This window comes from Acomys minous (assembly GCF_964271855.1).
Source record: "Acomys minous genome assembly, chromosome: 4".
NCBI classification, from domain to species: domain Eukaryota; kingdom Metazoa; phylum Chordata; class Mammalia; order Rodentia; family Muridae; genus Acomys; species Acomys minous.
The window spans coordinates 107,621,959-107,641,476 of NC_140486.1; the positions used below are offsets into that span (position 1 = coordinate 107,621,959).

Below are 19,518 nucleotides of genomic sequence, written 5' to 3' on the forward strand. Positions count from 1 at the left end.
TGTTTTAAAATATCACAACCATCCTGGAAACATGCCTTACAGACATTTAGAGGGCCCTATCATGAAGATTGTTAAGAGACAGCTACCATTCCCACTCCACCTCAGGTATGCTTCCTCCACCAATCCTGTTTCATTCAGTATGACATGTGTCTTTAAGATTTCTTTTCTTTTCTTTTCCTTTTTTTTTTTTTAAACCGTAGTTATTCATCAAACACATTTAGGGTAATGTTTCTATTGCTTACAGAATGTAGGAAAATTAAGTGGAGTTATGTGACTCAAAAATCAACTCACTGTTTTTTAAAGACTGGATGGCACACAGGAAGAAGGTTTTCCCTCATATAAACTGTGCATCAGAGCCCTCAAAAAGGCAGTACCAGGCACTGTTACGAGTGCTAGTATTAATAAAAAATGCAGTCTGATATTTACGAAATTCACCTCACATAGTTTTTTTTTTTAACATGGGATGGTTATATAAGACAAAAGAAAATTCAATAAAAGAGAGAAAGATGAACACATTCATGTTTACAGACAGACACTACGCAATCTTGTTTGTCTTCCGAATTGCTATGTAAACGAGATGAAGGAAGACTAGACACAGAAACTCCTAAATTAGTGACATTAGTTCATGCACTTGGTAGAGTCAGTGAAGGAATTATCACAGTAGCTTCAAGCATTCTGAGGCTCCTAGTAGTGGGGGGGTCATGGGTACTGAAGAGGCCACCCTATAACTAGACAGGTCTCCTAGTGGAGGGAAGGGAACATCAACCCACCCACAAAACTTCAACCCCAAATCTACCCTTCCTACTAGATGTGCAGGGATAAAGACAGAGCAGAGATTGAGGGTATATCCAACCTATGTCTGGTCCAACCTGAGACCTACACCATGCAGGAGAGCCAACCCCTCACACTATTAACGATACCCTGCTGTACTTGCAGATGGAAGCCTAGCATAGCTGTCCTCTGAGAGGCCCCACCCAGAAGCATATCCAAACAGATGCTAAGACTCACAGCCCAACATTGGGTGGAATTCAGGGAGCCTTGTGGAAGAGTAGGGGGTGGACAGAAGGACATCAAGGGGACAGAAACTCCACAAGAAGACCAACAGAGCCAACTAACCTGGGCCCAGGGGGGGGCCTTGTGGAGACTGAAGCACCAACCAAGGACTGGACTGGACCTAGGCCCCTTACACATATGTACCTGATGAGCATCTTGGTCTTCATGTGGGTCTACTAGTAAAGGGAGTGGGGGCTGTTTCTGATGTGGACTCTGTTGCCTGCTTTTAGATCAAGCTACCTTGGTGAGGTTGCCTTGCCAGGCCACCAAAGAAGAGGATCTGCTCAGTCCTGATGTGACTTGATGTGCTGGGGTGGGTTTGGGGGGGGGCTCCCATTTTCTGAGGGGGAAGGGAGAAGAGGGAGGGAGAGTCGGACTGAGAGGAGAGTAAGGATGGGGCTATGATTGGGATGTAAAAAGAATAAGAAAATAATTAAAAATTACTTTAAAAAAAAGAATTTCAGTGGGGACGAGAGGGGTGAGAGATAATGAATAGGCGGTGAAGATGTCTAAAAGTAGTATGTACATACATAAAATTGCCAAAGACTAAAAAACATTAAAGTTTTAAAAAGGAAAAAGAATCATGCTTATAATGATAACAATAATTTGACCACAAACATGATTCCTGAGCTCAGCAATTAAAAGCAAGGCTTTGGAATCCAACACGGGAGACTGATACTGGTTAATTCAACTGTATTCACTCTTGTACACTACTGTATAAACCTCAATGTCCTTAACTATAAAACCAAACAGTAATATTTAGCCTTATAGATTTGTTGGGGGGAATTAAATGATTACTTTTCTCCCAAGGTGCTCATCTGGTGCCTGGAATATAACAGACATATAATAATAAATAATAATAAAACAAATAAGATAATAAATGTCTATAAAACAAATTCATTAAGAGAAACTTCACTCAAATGCCCCATGTTTTACAGAAAAAGGACAAGTGCTCACATCTCCCCACTGGTAGAAGAGCTTGGCGGCATTCCACTGCAGCTTCTGGTTCCGCTTGTTGCCCACGATGGGAGACCTGCCCCGGGAAAGGCCTTTCTTGGTGATGTTCACATGGTGGCCTTTCATCCACTCTGGCCAATTGCCACGGTTGCACCGGTGGACGAAGCGGGCACATTCCAGAAACAGAGCTGCTCTAGCCACCACAGGGGCCTCCTGGGATGAGGTAAGGGAAGAACAATGTACGATTACTACAGAGTTTCTTTAAGAAGCACTCAAGTGGGATGACTGAGTTTCTCGCCATACGTCAGCCAGGATGTTTTGATCTTGCTTGGCCACATTTCTCAGGATGGCAAGAGCACAGCAGAGGGAAATCTGGAGATGAAATCTCAAAGGCACTGTGGACCTTGGGGAGTTAGTTAAGTGTCGTTAGAGAGCTCAGGCCACTTTTACCTTCTCAGTTCACAACTGATTACCTGCTTTCATTATATATTTTGAGTTATTTTTTTTTTATGGAAAATAGTTTTTTCTATACACTATATCTAGATCACGATTCTCCCTCCCCGAGTTCCTCTCAGATCTTCTTCAACTCCCCACTCACCCAAACCTCCACCCTTTCTTTCTCTCGCTCTCGATTAGAATATGAATAGATATCTAGAAAATAATAATAGAACAATAAAATAAAATAAAATGATAACAATCCAGAAAAGGGCAATTAGGACTTGAGTGTATATGTAAATGAGCTTTCAATGGCTTTAAAATAAGCTTTAAAAAGATAAAAAAAAATATTCTAACATTTTAACATGAGTAAAAAAAAAAACATTCTAACACTTTAACATGAGTAAACAAATACTCCATTCTCAGAATGCCATCCATGGTGTTGTCATATTGCTCTACACTGGTACACTACCAAAGACTATGCCCATGTTTCAGGAGGTGAGCTGTTGTTTTGTACACTTTTAGCATTAAAAAAATGAAGAGAAAGCTTTTATTTTTTGTTTTGTTTTGTTTTGTTTTGACATAGGGTGTCTCTGTGTAGCCTTGGCTGTCCTGGGACTCACTTTGTAGACCAGGCTGGCCTTGAACTCACAGAGGTCTCACCTGCCTCTGCCTCCCGAATGCTGGGGTTATAGGCTTGCATCACCACACTTAGCTAAGGTTTTCTTGAATTAATCTTTTTCCTGCATGACAGACCAAATTCTGTATGATAAGCATAATTTTAGTTGAAAATATTTGAAAAAAAAAAGAGGTAATTATTTAATTGATAAATGAGAAACAGAACTCGCCACCCCTCAAGGAAAAGTAAAAGCATAGTGCTTTTAAAAACAAAACCGGTAGCTTTGGTACCCAGAGCCTGGAGAAATGAATTGCTCTGTTGATCATTTTAAAAGCTAACAAGCATGTACAAGAGGAAGGTGAGAGGGAAAGATGGTGGAAGAAGAAGAAAAAGAAGAGGAAGAGGAGGAAGAGGAGAAGAAGGTGTTTATCAGTGTCACCTTGTATTTTTATTTCTGCCAAGTTTTTTTATTTTATGTTACAACACCACCATCATGTCTGGGTTAATTAGTAACTCGATACTATCACTGATAACAGATTTTGCAGGCTGCAGAATTCTAAACAATTCAATCTATAATGTTAAATAGATATTAATGCATAGAGGTTTATGGCAGGGTTGATTTTTTATGAATTATAATATATACTTGACGCTATAGTCAGGAAATAATACCCTAAGTTTAAGGCTCTTAAGAAAATTAAATCGTGTTTTCCACATGACCATGGACTGTGAAAAGGAACACACAGTATCCAACCCAATGTTCCTCCATGTCCACATCCTTGCTAGGCTCATCTCACTGCATTTACAGTGTCTTAATTTATATTCAGAGACCTTAACTATAGGGGATTTTGAGGATGTAGGTAGAACTTATTTAAGGGTAAAATATTAGTAAATGTAATATTTTTAAAAGCACAAACGTATTACAGTTCCATATAATGAAAAAGGATGCTAAACCTTTGTGACTTGGTTCCCCTCTCAGTCTATGCCCATCTAAAGTGCTGTGCAGTTTAAGTGAATCAAACAAGTAGCCATTTTCCAAATAGCAGCTCTCTTATCTTTCCAGATATGCAGTTCCCACTACCTGCAGCCTTCACATCCCTTCTCCACCTGGCAACTCTCCACCTATAAGATCCGGCTACTGTCTGCACTAAGAAATCATCTTTGTTTTTATCCTCCTTTAAGTGGTTGAAGGAAATTGCAACTCTCTTGTCTATATCTTAAATGAGGGTCTATTGGCACTATTTTGTGAAGCTGGTGGAAGGACTCCCCCGCCCCCCAGAAGCACACAAGACCGTGGTCGACCACGCCGAGGAGAATACTCAGCAGCCTTGTAGCCAGACCATCTTCCACACTCTCTGATAATCATTCTGCCTCTTCAGTGGATATAGCTTACAGTTATTTTAAAACGTAAAAACAACAAGAAAAGAATTCTATAAATGCAATTAAGATATTTTTAAAGAAAAATAATTATGGTAACACATCATAAAAATTCAAGTTATAGACATATTGACAGAGGGGCTGAATTTTGCAAACCTCATTGACAGGAAACAGAAAGTTCACATAGTTGAAAAGACAAAATCCTAGAGGAACACTGTGTTAAGAATCTATTAAAATATGAGTCATGAGTGACAAGTGATGAAAATCTGAACGGAGGCCAAGGCTTGGAAACAGGCCACAGGGATAGTCCATTTTCACTGGCAGAAGTCTGGATCAAAGGCATGGAGATTATGCTTCTAGGCCACACAGTCTGAATATCCAGTCTTCCTGTGTAAGAGTTTACTAAGCATGTGAGACATGCCTGGCTGCATCCAAAAAGGGCTGAGACATCTGTCTCTAGAAAATGAACCCCAGGCAAGAGGGAAAGGCCAGCACTGCAAATTTATAACTTGCCTGTCAGACTGTGACAGATTCAAGTTACACAACACTGTGAACTCAATGCTTAATGGCAGTAGAGAAGAAGAACGCCGCTGGCTGAGCACTGACAACCAACTTTGACTCTTACAGGGTTAACGGTAAAACCTAACTTAGACTTAATACATGGAGTACAGAGTCTTTTCGCCACCCCTAACTGTGGGCTTATGAAAGAAACAGCAATAGATACATGCAGCCATAAGAAGTCTGAAGTGTTTTTAGATGAACAGAAATTTTACTTCTCTAATTAAAAATTAGCATGGTAAACCCCAAATGTTATTAGCATACAGTTATTGACCTTGTTGATTTGAAGTTTGGAAATTGCAATTTAGATCAATTGGAGGGTATATTCCATTTATAAAACAACTCAACACAAAAGGGCAAGGTTGAGTCCAATGGATTTGACACATACTAAAAAACAGTCCAGCATCACTGAGCGCTGTCACTGCTCACATGAAGGAATGATAGCGCAGAATGATGCAGACACTGGCCTTTTACAATAATCCTCATGACCCCGACAGACGGGAGAATTCTATGCTCAAGAGGGTGTGAATTATGCCACTTTCCTGAGCATTGTGTATGCATATCTCTCCCCTCATTTTTTTGAGACAGGGTCTCTCTACAGAGCTCTGGCTGCCCTGGAACTCTCTATGTAGACCAGGCTGTGCTTGACCTCACTGAGATACAAGGCCTCTGCATCCTGAGAGCTGCACCTATAGGAGTGCACCACCAAGCCCAGACTTACAAATATTTTTGTGCAGGACGTTGTGGGGGATGCTAAGACACAAAGCTAAGGATACTATGATGCATTTTAGTAGAAGATGCTAAGCAGCAAGAATAAATACACATGAGCAACAAGATCCAAGGCATTCTGGTATGGATGTGGCTGTGATGAGTGTTTTTAGGTATTACTTAAATTACAGTTCAGAAAGTGGAGATTTGGCGAGACAGGACTAGAGAATGCCCAGGACAGAGAGGCATTCTGTCCTCAGCAGTGAGGAAAGCCAGTGATTCTCTTCTGATGGAACTTAACTGCTACAGTTCAGTACAATCTGCAGAATCAGCAAAAGGTGGGGGTAAGGTACAACGGAGAAGGCTGAGTTCACATCAGAGAGAAAGGCAAACAAAGTGGGGGAATGAATCAGGCGAACACTGCATGGCTTAAAAAACAAAAACAAAACAAAACAAGAAATGAAACAACAGAAAAAACCCCACCAAGTATCAAAGGCATCGTTGTAATGAATGTCAAGAGTGGCACAGAGAGGGAAATAGCAGGATACTGGTGAGATGCAGGCGGAAATGGGAAAATTATGGAACTGATGAGAGCTATAGAAGAGATAGAGGGAGGAGGGACAAAAAACTCCAAAGGTGTGTATAAATAAATAAATAAATAAATATATATTTAATTAAGGAATTATATTAATTAAGGAATTACCTTATTTTTAGCTAAAACTACATTATATGCACATATATATGTATGTATACACACATATGAAGGAAGCAAAGTAAAGCATTTAGGATAGCAATATTCTTCATAAGAACCATACACTAATAAAACCCCAAGCACCAGGCATGAGAAACCTGCTTTAGAGGTTTGGTCAGGGTAGTCCAAGAGACACTGCCCTCAAACACAAAACAAAACAATACTGTCCACTGTTTTAGCCTTGGCTGCCTCCCAGGGGTCAGGGAAGGGGCCATACACTTTGGACATAGGATTCGGAAGACTCAAGCTGGATCTGGCCGGAAAGCCTCCTCCTTGAGTTCTAGCTTTCATAGTACAAGAAATTGCTATCCAAGCTTCCATGGGGAAAACACCCAAAAGTCCTACTCAACTGGGATACTCATGAAGTTCAGTAATGGCCAGCATGGCAAGATATTCCTAAAGGTGACTCTCATGTCTTGGCAATAACCAACAGCTGGCCAGTTGGACAAACAAAGGGAAATTATGCATGGTATTGGAAACCTATTACTCAGCTTCCCAGAGCTACTGAGGTCGTGGAGAGCCACTTTATTAAACCAGCATAATTCCTAACTGTATTTTAAAACTTATCCTTACATCCACAGATAAGGATAACTCTTACCCCTTGTGTGGTTTGAACAGAAATGGCCCCATGGGCTCATATATTTGCATGCTTAGCGAGCAGCATTGGAAGTTATGAGTTTGTTGGCGTGGGTGTGGCCTTGTTAGAAGAACTATGTTACTGGGAATGAGCTTTGGAGTCTCAAATGCTCAAGCCCGGCCCCACCCCTCCTCTCTCTCTGCCTGCTGCCTGTGAATCCAGATGTAGCGCTCTCAGCTACCTTCTGGCACCACGTCTGCCTGCATGCCACCATGCTTTCCTCCATGATGACAAAAGACTATACCTCTGAACTCTATGCCAGCCCCAATTAATGCTTTCCTTTATAAGAGTTGCCACGGTCATGCTGTCTCTGCACAGCAATAGAACATTGACTAGGATGCCACTCATCAAAGAATCTCTTTGCAGCAAATGGAGACCATTACAGAATACAATTCATCAAAATAAAGAGATCAACTGATCATGGGGTGCCTAGCTCCAACGGAATTAATATCTACAACACAACTCCTGTGCTTACTTATAGGGTCAGGAAACTTGTGAAAGAAACGGACAGGAAGACTGTAAGAGCCACAGGACCAAGAAATCTGCTGCGACATTGTGTTTCCTACACTGGGATGCAACATCCATTCCTCAGGCATAAGGGTGTCTAAACAAGACCCGAACAAAGAAAACACCAATAGACCTGCTAACACAGAGGGGAAAGTCTTAACAAGCCTCTAGACAAAGAACTACAGGAAACTAATGACTGATGAGGGAGGGGAGAATTAGTCTTTCCCACTTATGAGATCCATAATTTATTATCTAATACCGAACAAAGCAACGTTAAATGGACCCAGAACATTGTATTCACACACACACACACATATACACACGTATATAGGTATACATAAACACATGTATACAAACATATGTATACATGTATACACACATGTATGCATGTATATATATATATTAATACAATGTGCTGGGTCCATATATACATGTATACACATATATGCATGTATATATTTATGTGTGTAAATATATATCAATAATTATTAAAGAAAAAGAAGTTTTCACATTGGCAGTGAGTTAAGGAGAACAGGAGATATGGGAGATGTTGGAGGGAGGGGACATGAGAGGGCTAGAGGAAGAAATGGGAAGGGGAAAATTAAAGTTAAAACACCCCAAAGCTGGGAGTACTGGCCTGCCATTGAATGTGCTGCTAGTATTTCTGAAATGGAAGTAGATATATTTTTTAAAAATCTCCTTTTTTTATTCATCTGTCTGCCCAGGTGACCTTCCAGCCACTACAGCTGCGCCAAGTTTCTATTTCACTATCCCACAGTTTCATAGCTTGCAAATACAAGCAAGAATAATTTTAAGTGGAAAAGAAAACACATTAAGCTAAGTTATATGAATCAGAATCTCCAAATATCAAGGTTAATAAGGAGATGGAAGGTGTGTTCTGTAATGGTTAAAGAGTTGTCTAGTTAAAGTCACACAACATCACAATATTGTCACTGTGCAGTCTAAATTTCTTGAACGTTGTGTAGCTAGAAAACTTCATGCACTCAGATGTTTTTTTTCTATTTCCCCTGGATTTTATGATTGTTCTATATATTGAATGTTTCCTTTGTGAAGGTGAAGCAGAGAATTGGGATAGCAAACCGAACAGCTGGGCTGTCTTTTACCTGGGGACCTAGAAATATATTTACCAGGACACAACAGTTAATTGGAGGGTTTAATTGCAATACTTTCCTGTCCCTCTGGGGCTGTATCTTAGCTTGTTATATGAGAAGAAACCTCAGCAGATCCTGAAAATTCATCTAACACTGCACAGGAATTACCTATGTTTTGAAAGCTAAATATTTTATGATGGTCTCTGGGGAATCACATAATTTTTATTGCCTTACAATAAAATACAAAGTGCTTGCTGGTGTGAGGTATCTGTTTATTTAAAACCAATGGGAATAAGCAGTTTTTGTGGGTTTCAGTATGTGCTAGAATCTTTTTTTTTTTTTTTTTTTTTTTTTTTTTTTTTTGGCCAGAGGGCACATACGCCTCTGAGACAGTGTTTATTCTTCTGCTGGTACTGAATTCTCTCTCTGACTGAGAACACTGAGTACCAGATTCGTTAACTGACAAGCTGCCTCCGTCTGCTTCAGCAGCAGCTGGGGGAAGGCTGGGGTACGCATAGTTGTTCAGTGCATGTTCTGGATGCCTAGTATTTTCAGGTTTTACTCAAGTCACGGGCATGTTTTCGGTCAGTGTTTAAAAAAGACAATCAAATGACGTCTTCTTTGGACTGGGTGGAAAGACAAAGTTCCTTTAGTTTAAAACACCTACAAATGCCAGATACAATTTTAATTTTTATTTATTTATTATTTTAAAATATATTTTATTAATTTATTCATATTACATCTCAATTGTATCCCATCCCTTGTATCCTCCCATTCCTCCCTCCCCCCAATATTCCCCTCCCTCACCCCCATGACTGTGACTGAGGGGGACCTCCTCCCCCTGTATATGTTCATAGGGTATCAAGTCTCTTCTTGGTAGCCTGCTATCCTTCCTCTGAGTGCCACCAGGCCTCCCCATTCAGGGGATGTGGTCAAATATGGGGCACCAGAGTTCGTGTGAAAGTCAGACCACACTCTCCACTCAATTGTGGAGAATGTCCTGTACATCGGCTAGATCCGGGTAGGGGTTCGAAGTTTACTGCATGCATTGTTCTTGGCTGGTGCCATAGTTTGAGTGGGACCCTTGGGCCCAGATCTGCCCATCATAATGTTCTTCTTGTAGGTTTCTAGGACCCTCTGGATCGTTCTATTTCCCCATTCTCCCATGCTTCTCTCACAGAGAGGAGGACATCCTACAATTTTAATTTTGTTTCGATTTTTATTTCTAAGGTGATACGGAAGACTGCAGAAGAAGAGTAAAAAGCCCAGTCATGGAGGAGAGGTGGGATGAGTTATTAAATATTCGCCTTGATGGTTCTGGGTCCACAAGTTAAATACCTAGGCATGAGCTGGTGGGGGGTCAGGCCACACACGTTCATGTGAAGTTAATTTTCTTTGCTTGTTTGGGGCTAAGGTTCTCATTAGGTAGCCCAGGCTATGTATCCTGAATGCTGTGGTTATAAGAATGTACTACTACTATCTCTGGTTTTAAAATTGACCTTGTACAAATGAAAGAAAATGTAGCACTGCTCTTGAACTTTAAAATCCAAAAGACAGGGTAAAACATAGATTAATTGAGGGATTTTTTAAAATACCAATGTTATTAATATTTGGATTCATTGATTACTGATTTGAAGGTGGCATACGATGAGCGAGATATTTATTAGCATCTTTGGTATCTGCTCATAATATCCAAGTTGTGAATAGTTAAGATTTTCCAGACCTTATGAAATATCCTGTGGTGGACAGCATTGTCCTTGATTAAGAATGGTGGGAATAGGGCTGGAGAAACAGCTCTACAGTTAAAAGAACTGGTTCCCCTCTAAAGGACCTGGGTTCAGTTCCCAGAATCTACATTTGTAGCTCACAGCCATCTGTAACTCCAGTCCCAAGGAATCTAAGATGCTGCTCTGGCCTCTGCAGGCCCCAAACATGCACATGGTGCCCAGACAGAGACATACAGGTAAAACGGCAACGCACATCAACGAATTAAATGAAAGAATCATGGGCTCAGACTCACTTGAAAGAGAGACAGTGAAGTGAATATGATATCTGAACAGTTTCTAGGACTGTTCAGAATTGAAAGAGACAAAGAAACGGGATAGACAGAGGAGGCTGCCGAACCAGGCGATAAAATTAGAGCTAGCATTCACCTGCAGTTTCCAGAAGGAAACATCAGAAAAGAATGTGAGGTGTCTTTTATCAAAGAGATAACACCTGAGTGTTTTCCAGAATAGCTATAGAATGTCAAGTACGTGATTTAGAGCCCGCACAAAATTCTAGAACAGCAATTCTCAGCCTGTGGGTCGTGACACTTTTTGGGTCGAATGGCTCTGTCACCGGGATCACTTCAGACAGTCAAAAATACCAGCTATTTACATTACAATTCATAACGGTAACGAAATTAGAGTTATGAAGCAGCAGTGAAAATCATTATATGGTTGGGGGTCACCACAACATGGGGAACCGTATTAAAGAGTTGCAGCATTAGGAGGGGTTGCGAATCACTACTCTAGAAAAATATGGCAGAAGCACTTTAGTGAAACTGCAAACTATCAACAGTAACCAGAAGGTATTTTAAAAAGGTATTTGGAATAAGGACTATTAGGACAGAGGGATGAAACAACATCATGAAAGGGCAGAAAGCAAACTTCAGCTTATGACTTGTAACAATTCTTGCAGAAGGAGCTTCAAGTTGAGGTGAAAACAGGGACATTTTTAAAACACCCTGGCTGAGAGAGCTGCTCCAGTTGACTCCTGAATCCCCTCTGGTGAGGTCTACCTCAGAGGGAACACATCGGGGTAAAAGGAGAGTTACTCAACAGAATTTGCTAAACCTTGGGGACATTTTAAGCCGAGGGATTGAGTTCTGATCCCAGAGTGCACATGAATCAGGTGTGGTACAGTTCATCTGTAATCCTGGGGCTCCTGGGGCACGAGGCAGTGAAAAAGATCACTGGAAACGGGAAGGCCAGCTAGCCAGGGATAGCCTGTGAACAACAGATCCTCACCCAAATGCGATGGAGGGAAAGGACCAATGTCCAGTGTCATCTTGTGACCACCATCTGCGGTGGCACACTCAAGTGAAGGCGTGGCGAAGATAAGGAAATGTGTTAGCCATAAAGGAAAAGTGGATGAATTAAATGATCTTAAATTAATTTTTAAAATTCTCTCCATTAAAATACAGCACATAAATGAAAAAAATAAAAGCAACAAAATTAGTAAACAAAGCATCAACTAGAGTTGACAACTAGAGTTTTTGGGGGGCTTGGTTGGTTTTTGTACATTTGTTTTTGTGTGTGTGTTGTTGTTTTATTGATTTTTTTCCCTTTCTTTGTTTCTTTCTTTGTTTCTTTGTTTCTTTGTTTGTTTGTTTGTTTGTTTGTTTGTTTGTTTCTTTCTTTCTTTCTAGGCAAGATCTCACTATGTAGCTCTGGCTGTCCTGAAGCTCACTGTGTAGACCAGCTTGGCATCTGCCTGCCCCTGCCTCATGAGTGCTGGGATTAAAGGTATGTACCACTATACTTCACCTACAATCTTCTAAAATTATCCGTAAAGGACAAATGATTCTTCAGTGAAGGGATGGAGAAAGATACAAACTGAATTATTCAACGTATGTAAGAACATCATAAACTTTATGGTGAAGTCCAAAGTCAGTCACTGTGGGGCAACGGACTGGTAAAAATAATGAGGTAAACAAGTAAAGAACATAAGCAAGAATGCAGACTAATGTGAGCTTTCATTACACAACTGCACCCATGTAGAATTCCCGGAACTACTATAAAATTCGGGTTTTACACCAAATGCAAAATTATAATCAGAATGGAATTCTTATGTATACCTAGGAACTATTCTGAATCAAAGCCCATGTGCAATGACATTCACATGCCAAAATGCCAAAATTCTGAAAAAACATAGAAATAGCTTGCTAAAATAAAACAAATTTACAACTTGTGCTATAGTTAATGAAACTATTCTACAGTAAGAATTAATGTAGTAGCACCAACCACATCAGAAGAAAACCCAGCACTGAGGCAAAAGGAGTGCATGACTTCATGTCAGCCAACTTCAAAATCAGGTTAGTAAGAGAAAGCAAAACAAAAGAACAAAGCAAAGCCACGACTCTGGTAGGCACAGGCTCAACATTAAGACAGCAGGACTCTTAAAATCACTAGGGATGGACTATTCTGTGAGGTTGTCATGGATATGACTTTTTTTTTTTACTTTTTTTTTTTTAATTTTGTCTATTTATAAGGCCAAATAGTTGAACATGAATTACATTTTCTCCAGTCACTGACTAGAGAGTTCTATAGTCCCACAGATGTGTTAATATTCATGGAAATTTTTAAAAATTCATGGAAATTGGTTATAAAGCCAACTGGCATCATTGTGAGTTGTATTCATGCAGATAAATCACCCCAGACTAGAAGTCACCATCTATACACATTAAAGATTCCACTGACTAAATAAGAAGAGACTGTGAAGACAGTAAACACGTGCTTCCCAAGGCTGCGTCCTATTCCTTTTGTGTTGGTAGCTCATATAACTTTATGTGAAAGAGATTCTTTTTGTAAACTTTAAAAAAAAGTTACAGTAGTATTTGATACATTTATACTAAAGAAAATGATTATGAGGAATAGCTAGGTCAGGGATCTTGAATTTCACTCTTGTAGTGTAGTAGTCTTATTATTTAAAGCAAACACACTTTTACATTTCTTAAATTTGGCTATGCAAGTTTCTAGTATTTTCTTCACCTACTAGTACCTCCTGATTCGGAAGAAAAATGCTAATTTGAAAAAAAACACATTTAAATTACATGAACAATGAAGCAAGAAAAGCAAAAACTATGTTTTAACACAAAATTAAATTTAAGCTGTACCTAAAAACATCAGGACAAAATAGTAGAAGAGAGGTGGGAGGAAATGGACTATAATTCTGAACTAACTCACTCCATGTTTTACTTCTGCCTTTAAGTCCTACTTGATAAAGAAGCCGAATTTACAACCATGTCTTGATCTGTATTTCTACACCTGTGCTCTGTATGCCTACCTCTGTCTGCTTATGTATCTGTGTATCTATATGCATATGCATGCACATATTATGTATTTATGTATCATCTATCACATATCTACCATATACCTATCACCTATCTATCTATCATCTATTTAGCATCTGTTATCTATCTCTACCAGCTTAATATCCATCATCTATGCATATCTGTAATATCTATTACCTTACTTATACTATATGTGTGTGTGTCTTTATATTCATATCTATATCATATACATGAGCAAAATTACAAGTGCATGAGAGGGCATACAGAGGTATTATAAAACAGGAATTCATTCAAAATTAGAAGCAGATGGATTAGTTGGTGGGGGAAACCAAATACATAGGAGAAATTTGTGAGCATGAGGGCATGCTTGAGGAACTCCTAACCTAGTTCTATATTGACAAATTCCAGCTGTGAAAACTGCACAAATGACACCCAGCACCAAATGCCACTTTGATATAAGAACACAAAACATGCACCTACATGTTACTTTCTCTCCGTTGGCTTGTCAGCACATACTAGTAAAGTCCGAGTGTGCCAACATTCGGGGACCATATCCTGGCCTGATGCTTTTGTTCTTATACCAACAAGTAAGATAACGTGGAAGTGCTTTAAAAACTGTTCATAGACCTATCAGAGGAAGGACAGCAGGTTACCAAGAAGAGACTTGATACCCTATGAACATATACAGGGGGAGGTAATCCCCCTCAGGAACAGTCATAGGGGAGGGGAATAAGGGGGAAATGGGAGGGAGGGAAGAATGGGAGGATACAAGGGATGGGATAACCATTGAGATGTAACAAGAATAAATTAATAAAGGAGGGAAAAAAACTGTTCATAGAACAAAATCTGCCATTATCAACCTCTTCTCATGTCTCTTTCTCCTCTACCACTGTCTTTATAACTGAGACTTCTATCCAAGTCAATGGGTCACCCTCATTGCTTAAAGATGGGCCACTCTTTGGCTTCTTTAAATTCTTACTGACTCTGACATCTGGGATTCAGGCTTCTGAACTTGGTCTTTATTAGAATAAAAGACTCCTGGTTATGAAAACCCCTCTTAATATCACCCACCCACTGCTCCAGGGCCACATACTTTGCCAAGTATATGTAATTATCGAGTGTCTTTTCCCCTTACCCCCACAGGCCACTCTATCAGAGGGCATCGACTTGCCTGAGGAAACGCTTCTGTGCTCGGAGGCTAAGACGATACATTCACATGCTCTCAACTCTACTTCTTCTACAGGTTATCATGGAATTTGTGAGATTAAGAAGAACGAACACTGCTAGAGTAGGTTCTTCAGGGAAAGGAGGGAATGAGAGCCCAGTGATCTGCTAACTCTCAAGTCACAGCTTTACATTTAGGGGCAAGGAAAAGAAAAAGTCGATTTGTTGTGGTTTAGTCCAGTCCACATTACATACAGTCTATTTGTGGCTTGAAACCCCTGTCTCATATTTCTCTAAAAATTAAGGGGTACAACAGTTGGAAATCAGGTAGGTATGGAATCATTTTAATGAGGGAAAGTAAAACTCCACCGCCTTGGAAATTTAAATATCAAATTGATCATCAATATTGTAATTAAAATTACTTTGACTCAGAAGCCAGCACTAATTTGCTCCAGTGAGAGTTTTCTCCACATCCTGCAGAGTGTTCTTTTGCTGACTGGTCCCCATATCCTAATATAAACCCTAACTTCCCATGTGGGAAGCAAAGGTGAAATGGTTCCTTCTGGGTTTATTTCATCGGTGAATAGAAATGAATAGAAATGATGTAATTCCAGTTGCCTGACAAGTCTCCTTGCCAGTGGTGACACATTTATCAAGGCAATGTTCTTGAGTTTTTATAGATGAGTTCTGTGGGAAATCCATTAGTTTTCTGATATATGTGCTAATTTTTGTCTATAAATGCGGGTTTTCTTGAGAGAATTTTACACTTTTTATCCAAATCTAAAAGAATCAGTGTTGCCAAATGTTACAAATCACTGGTTTGGACAATGACTGTGGTGTGAGCACTCAAAATTGAGGATATTTTGTTTTCCTATTATGAATTTATCATGTATTCCTACGATAAGAAATATCTTTAAATAAAATGTTTTTGAATCATTAAAAAGGCATTCACAAGTTACTTGATTATAGGAGGCCATATACATATATTTTTCAATGCATCCTGAAACTAATTTTGATTTATTTAAATAATTGTTTGACATAGAAAGCATATGGTGTTTCTATAATAGTCCTATATGGAATTAGAAGATTCTGCTCTGATCCCAGTTTTAGCACCAATTAGCATATGACCTTGAGCAAAGTCACCTGAGCTGTCAAGCTTCTGAAATTCTTACAGAGGCTCCACATCTTTTTATTAAGAGGAGTCGACATAAATGAGTATAAAATACAGATTCTCTGAAGACAGAAGCCAGGCCTGGGCTCTAATCTACTCTTTGTTGGCATTCTCCCACTGGGCTATAATAAGTTGGTCTTCCTGGTTATAGTTGTAAATCATCAATCAGCCTTAGGGTGTGGCACTCACTGAGACAACTGCAGCATAGAGGACTATATACAGAATGTCCAAGTTTTCCATCTTTGTAGCTGCTAGCACTGTGCCTGGCATGGAGGAAGACGTCAATGGGCATCTCTTAAGTGAGTCAAAAGTAAATTAAGTTATTTCATTCCATGGTGAGGATTTTGTTAAGTGACACACAACTTTAACCCCAGTACTTGGGAAGGCAGAGGCAAATGTCTGAATTTGAGGCCAGCTTGGACTACATAAAGAATTCTAGACTAGCCAGAAATAACAGTAAGACCCTGTCTCAAAAACAGACATCCCCAAGAACTAATATATGAAAAATAAGACTACTATACTGAGTGTTAATATATTTCAGGCACTGTGGTAGGGCTTTTTTTTTTTTTTAGCATCTCATTTAAGCTTTACACCAGCGCTGGAAAGAAGGTTCCATAGTAGCATTAACTCTCATTTTACAGTTGTTGGGCTAAAAAAAATCTGGCTGAACTTCCAGCTCAGACGTCCTGAGGTTATAATGCTTTCATATACTAACAATCGCACCGTTACACACGCTACTTCTCAGTGATTATTTATTAATAATTTCCCTGTCTATTTACTTCTCTCATCTTACCATCTTCCCTCCTACTTGATAATAATTCTGATACAAAATAAACAAATATGACCACATCATTAGGATTGGGACTGGGATTCACATTTTCCTCCATTGTTGACATGAACACGAATAAGGGCAGGAAAATTCTGTAACTTACTAGGTCCAAGGCAGCGGCTAGGATGGATGCATCAGGAATTGTCCCTGGCTCACAGCAGTTTAGCAGAAATTGAAAACGTTTCATGCCTTGGCGGATTGCTCCCAGATTCACTACATTTTTGCTTTTTCCACCATCTTGGTTGGGAGAAAGGTGGTCATCAAAACTGTGGCAACCTGTAGGGGTTGTGCCATTGTGAAAGGAAGAAAGTGAAATGGATCATGAAAACGTTTCAGAGACATGCCAGTAGGTTTTCTGTAGTTAAGTCTGAAAACTCTTTCCCGCTCTTTCCCCTTCCTCTGTACTTTTGCTATGAACACATTTTAAACTTGAATTAATTGGTGATATGTGGCACATAAACATTCAATATTTTCACCCAACAATTTCAATGCATGGTCTACATTTGCTGCTGCATCTCTAATATTGTGACAGAGGTTGCATATTTGAAATAAAGGTGAGTGAGAGTATACATTTTGACCTTTTAATTGAAGAAGATCGTGCAAGGAAATAAAAGGAAATGACAATATTTTTATTTCTCCCATGAAGAATACTCTACAAAATGGGAAAATAAAGTACCTTCATCAATTAGGACAGATGTAATGAAATGCCACAGCCCATCTGACTTTTAAACAACAAATATCTGACTCTTATAACTCTATGGTCTACAAGTCTTATATTGAGTTTAAGTACAGTCGAGTCACTTGGTTTGAGCACTTCCTATTTACTCAGGTAATTAATTTTATTCCTTCTCAAGTCTCTGATGGAGTTGGAGACCAGATAGTTTAGCTTTACAATCAAGAATAGTTGTTTCGAGGTTAAGATGTTTCCAAGTCTGAATAGATGTTTTAAGCTGATAATGATGAGATCTGATAGATGCCAATTTACATTCAGAATTTTCGACTCAACAGGATAGGAAAGCTGTTTTCTTCAAGGTTGTTAAATACAAATAGCCAAAAACCACTATGAATATAACAGTAATATAATTCCTGGTTTTCTGTGGTTCTTCTTGCTGTATGTAGTTTATTTTACATGTGTGTAATAATATAAATGTGTATATAAAAAAGAACTATGAGATACGGCCACAGCACCTCCCAGGTAACACTGAAGCAGCACGGCATGTGGCTCAGGACACACAATAGCTTCATTTTCAATAACCAAACACATGAACATTGTCATTAGGATGCTCTTGGTTCTGAACCCTAGAGAGACTGTCTCTGAAACTCCACAGGACATGGATAGAGTGTGAACAAACTGAAACTGTGAAGCTGGCAAAGACCTGGGTTGTTAGGAAGAGATCTAGAGGGCATCCCCCATCTTCTTCTTTGGTACTAAGGATCAAATATAAATCTTCATATATCAGACAAGTTCTCCACAATGGACCAAAACTTCCAGCCTAGAGCACACTTGAAACCTTAGACTGAAAACTTGATGTCTCTGCTAAATTCCAAAAGAGGCATTTAAAAGGACAGGATGATTTTATGATGTTATATGCATAAAAACCACCATGCCTTTATGAAGAACACTTCACAATGAACTAGGTGACACTTATATTTTTATATAATCATAAAGATAGAAAGGAGATCATTTTTTGGTAAAGCTTGATGGCGCTTTTGTAAAGAGATTGGGAAACGTTCGTGGATTATTAGAAAATTAATGGCATGGTTTGTTGAAAAGCTATTCCCACAAATTACTACTTAAACATATTCAACTACAACAGCCTTTGGGGCTACCACTCTTCTTTTTTCTGCTCAGTAATAAAATGACCAACTTGGATGAAAGCATGAAAATGCGTATCAATTTAGATGGATCATCCAAAGCCCAGTTATGAAGAAAAGACCCAGAATTCAAATTGGTTTTAACCATTCCTTTCATTTTTTTTTTTTTGGACAAGTGATCTAACTGCATTCTATAGAATAAAGTAATAAACATTATGAAATGGAGAGTCAATAGAGGCTGCACCAAATGCTATAATTACACTGAGTGATAGGAAGACACACTAGCGAAAAGTTGACCAATGCAAACCAGCTACGTGATGAGAACACTGACAAGGTAATTTTAAGTTTTATTCATACATATTCTATCCCCACGTCTTAGTTATACAATTGGCCACACTGTTTAATTTCAAATACAGCCTGATGCATTTCATCTGAACCTTCACAGTCTACGCTGCTCACCACCTACCATGAACATATAAAAAAAAAGTGATCAAAATATAGAACTAGAGAAGCTTCCATGGAATAACAACAGCAACAACAATAACCCCACCACCACCACCACCACCACCACCACCAACAACAACAACATCACAGACATTTAGTCCAAAGAGATTCTAAGAGAGAACATGAAATGAGTAAGAGGGACCACAGCATTATGTGACGTTGTGTGTGTGTGTGTGGTTACAGATGTTATTACTAGGACAAACCATCAAGTTTATAGGCAAATGTATTTTCAGATGATAAAAAAAGTTTTCCTAACAATTAAGGCTGT

General features: G+C 39.2%; 1 protein-coding gene across 12 annotated transcripts in view; it reads right to left on the reverse strand.

The window, feature by feature from the left end:
* The window catches only part of UNC80 (unc-80 homolog, NALCN channel complex subunit), a 184,662-nt gene that overhangs the window by 103,551 nt on the left and 61,593 nt on the right, over positions 1-19,518 (reverse strand). For all 12 annotated transcript variants that reach the window (XM_084778985.1, XM_084778984.1, XM_084778990.1 and 9 more), the window contains exons 22-23: positions 17,035-17,207; positions 2,011-2,223 (exon numbers count right to left, since the gene is read on the reverse strand). In XM_084778985.1, the coding sequence (XP_084635111.1) occupies positions 2,011-2,223; positions 17,035-17,207 (386 nt within the window). The remainder of the gene's footprint in view (positions 1-2,010; positions 2,224-17,034; positions 17,208-19,518) is intronic.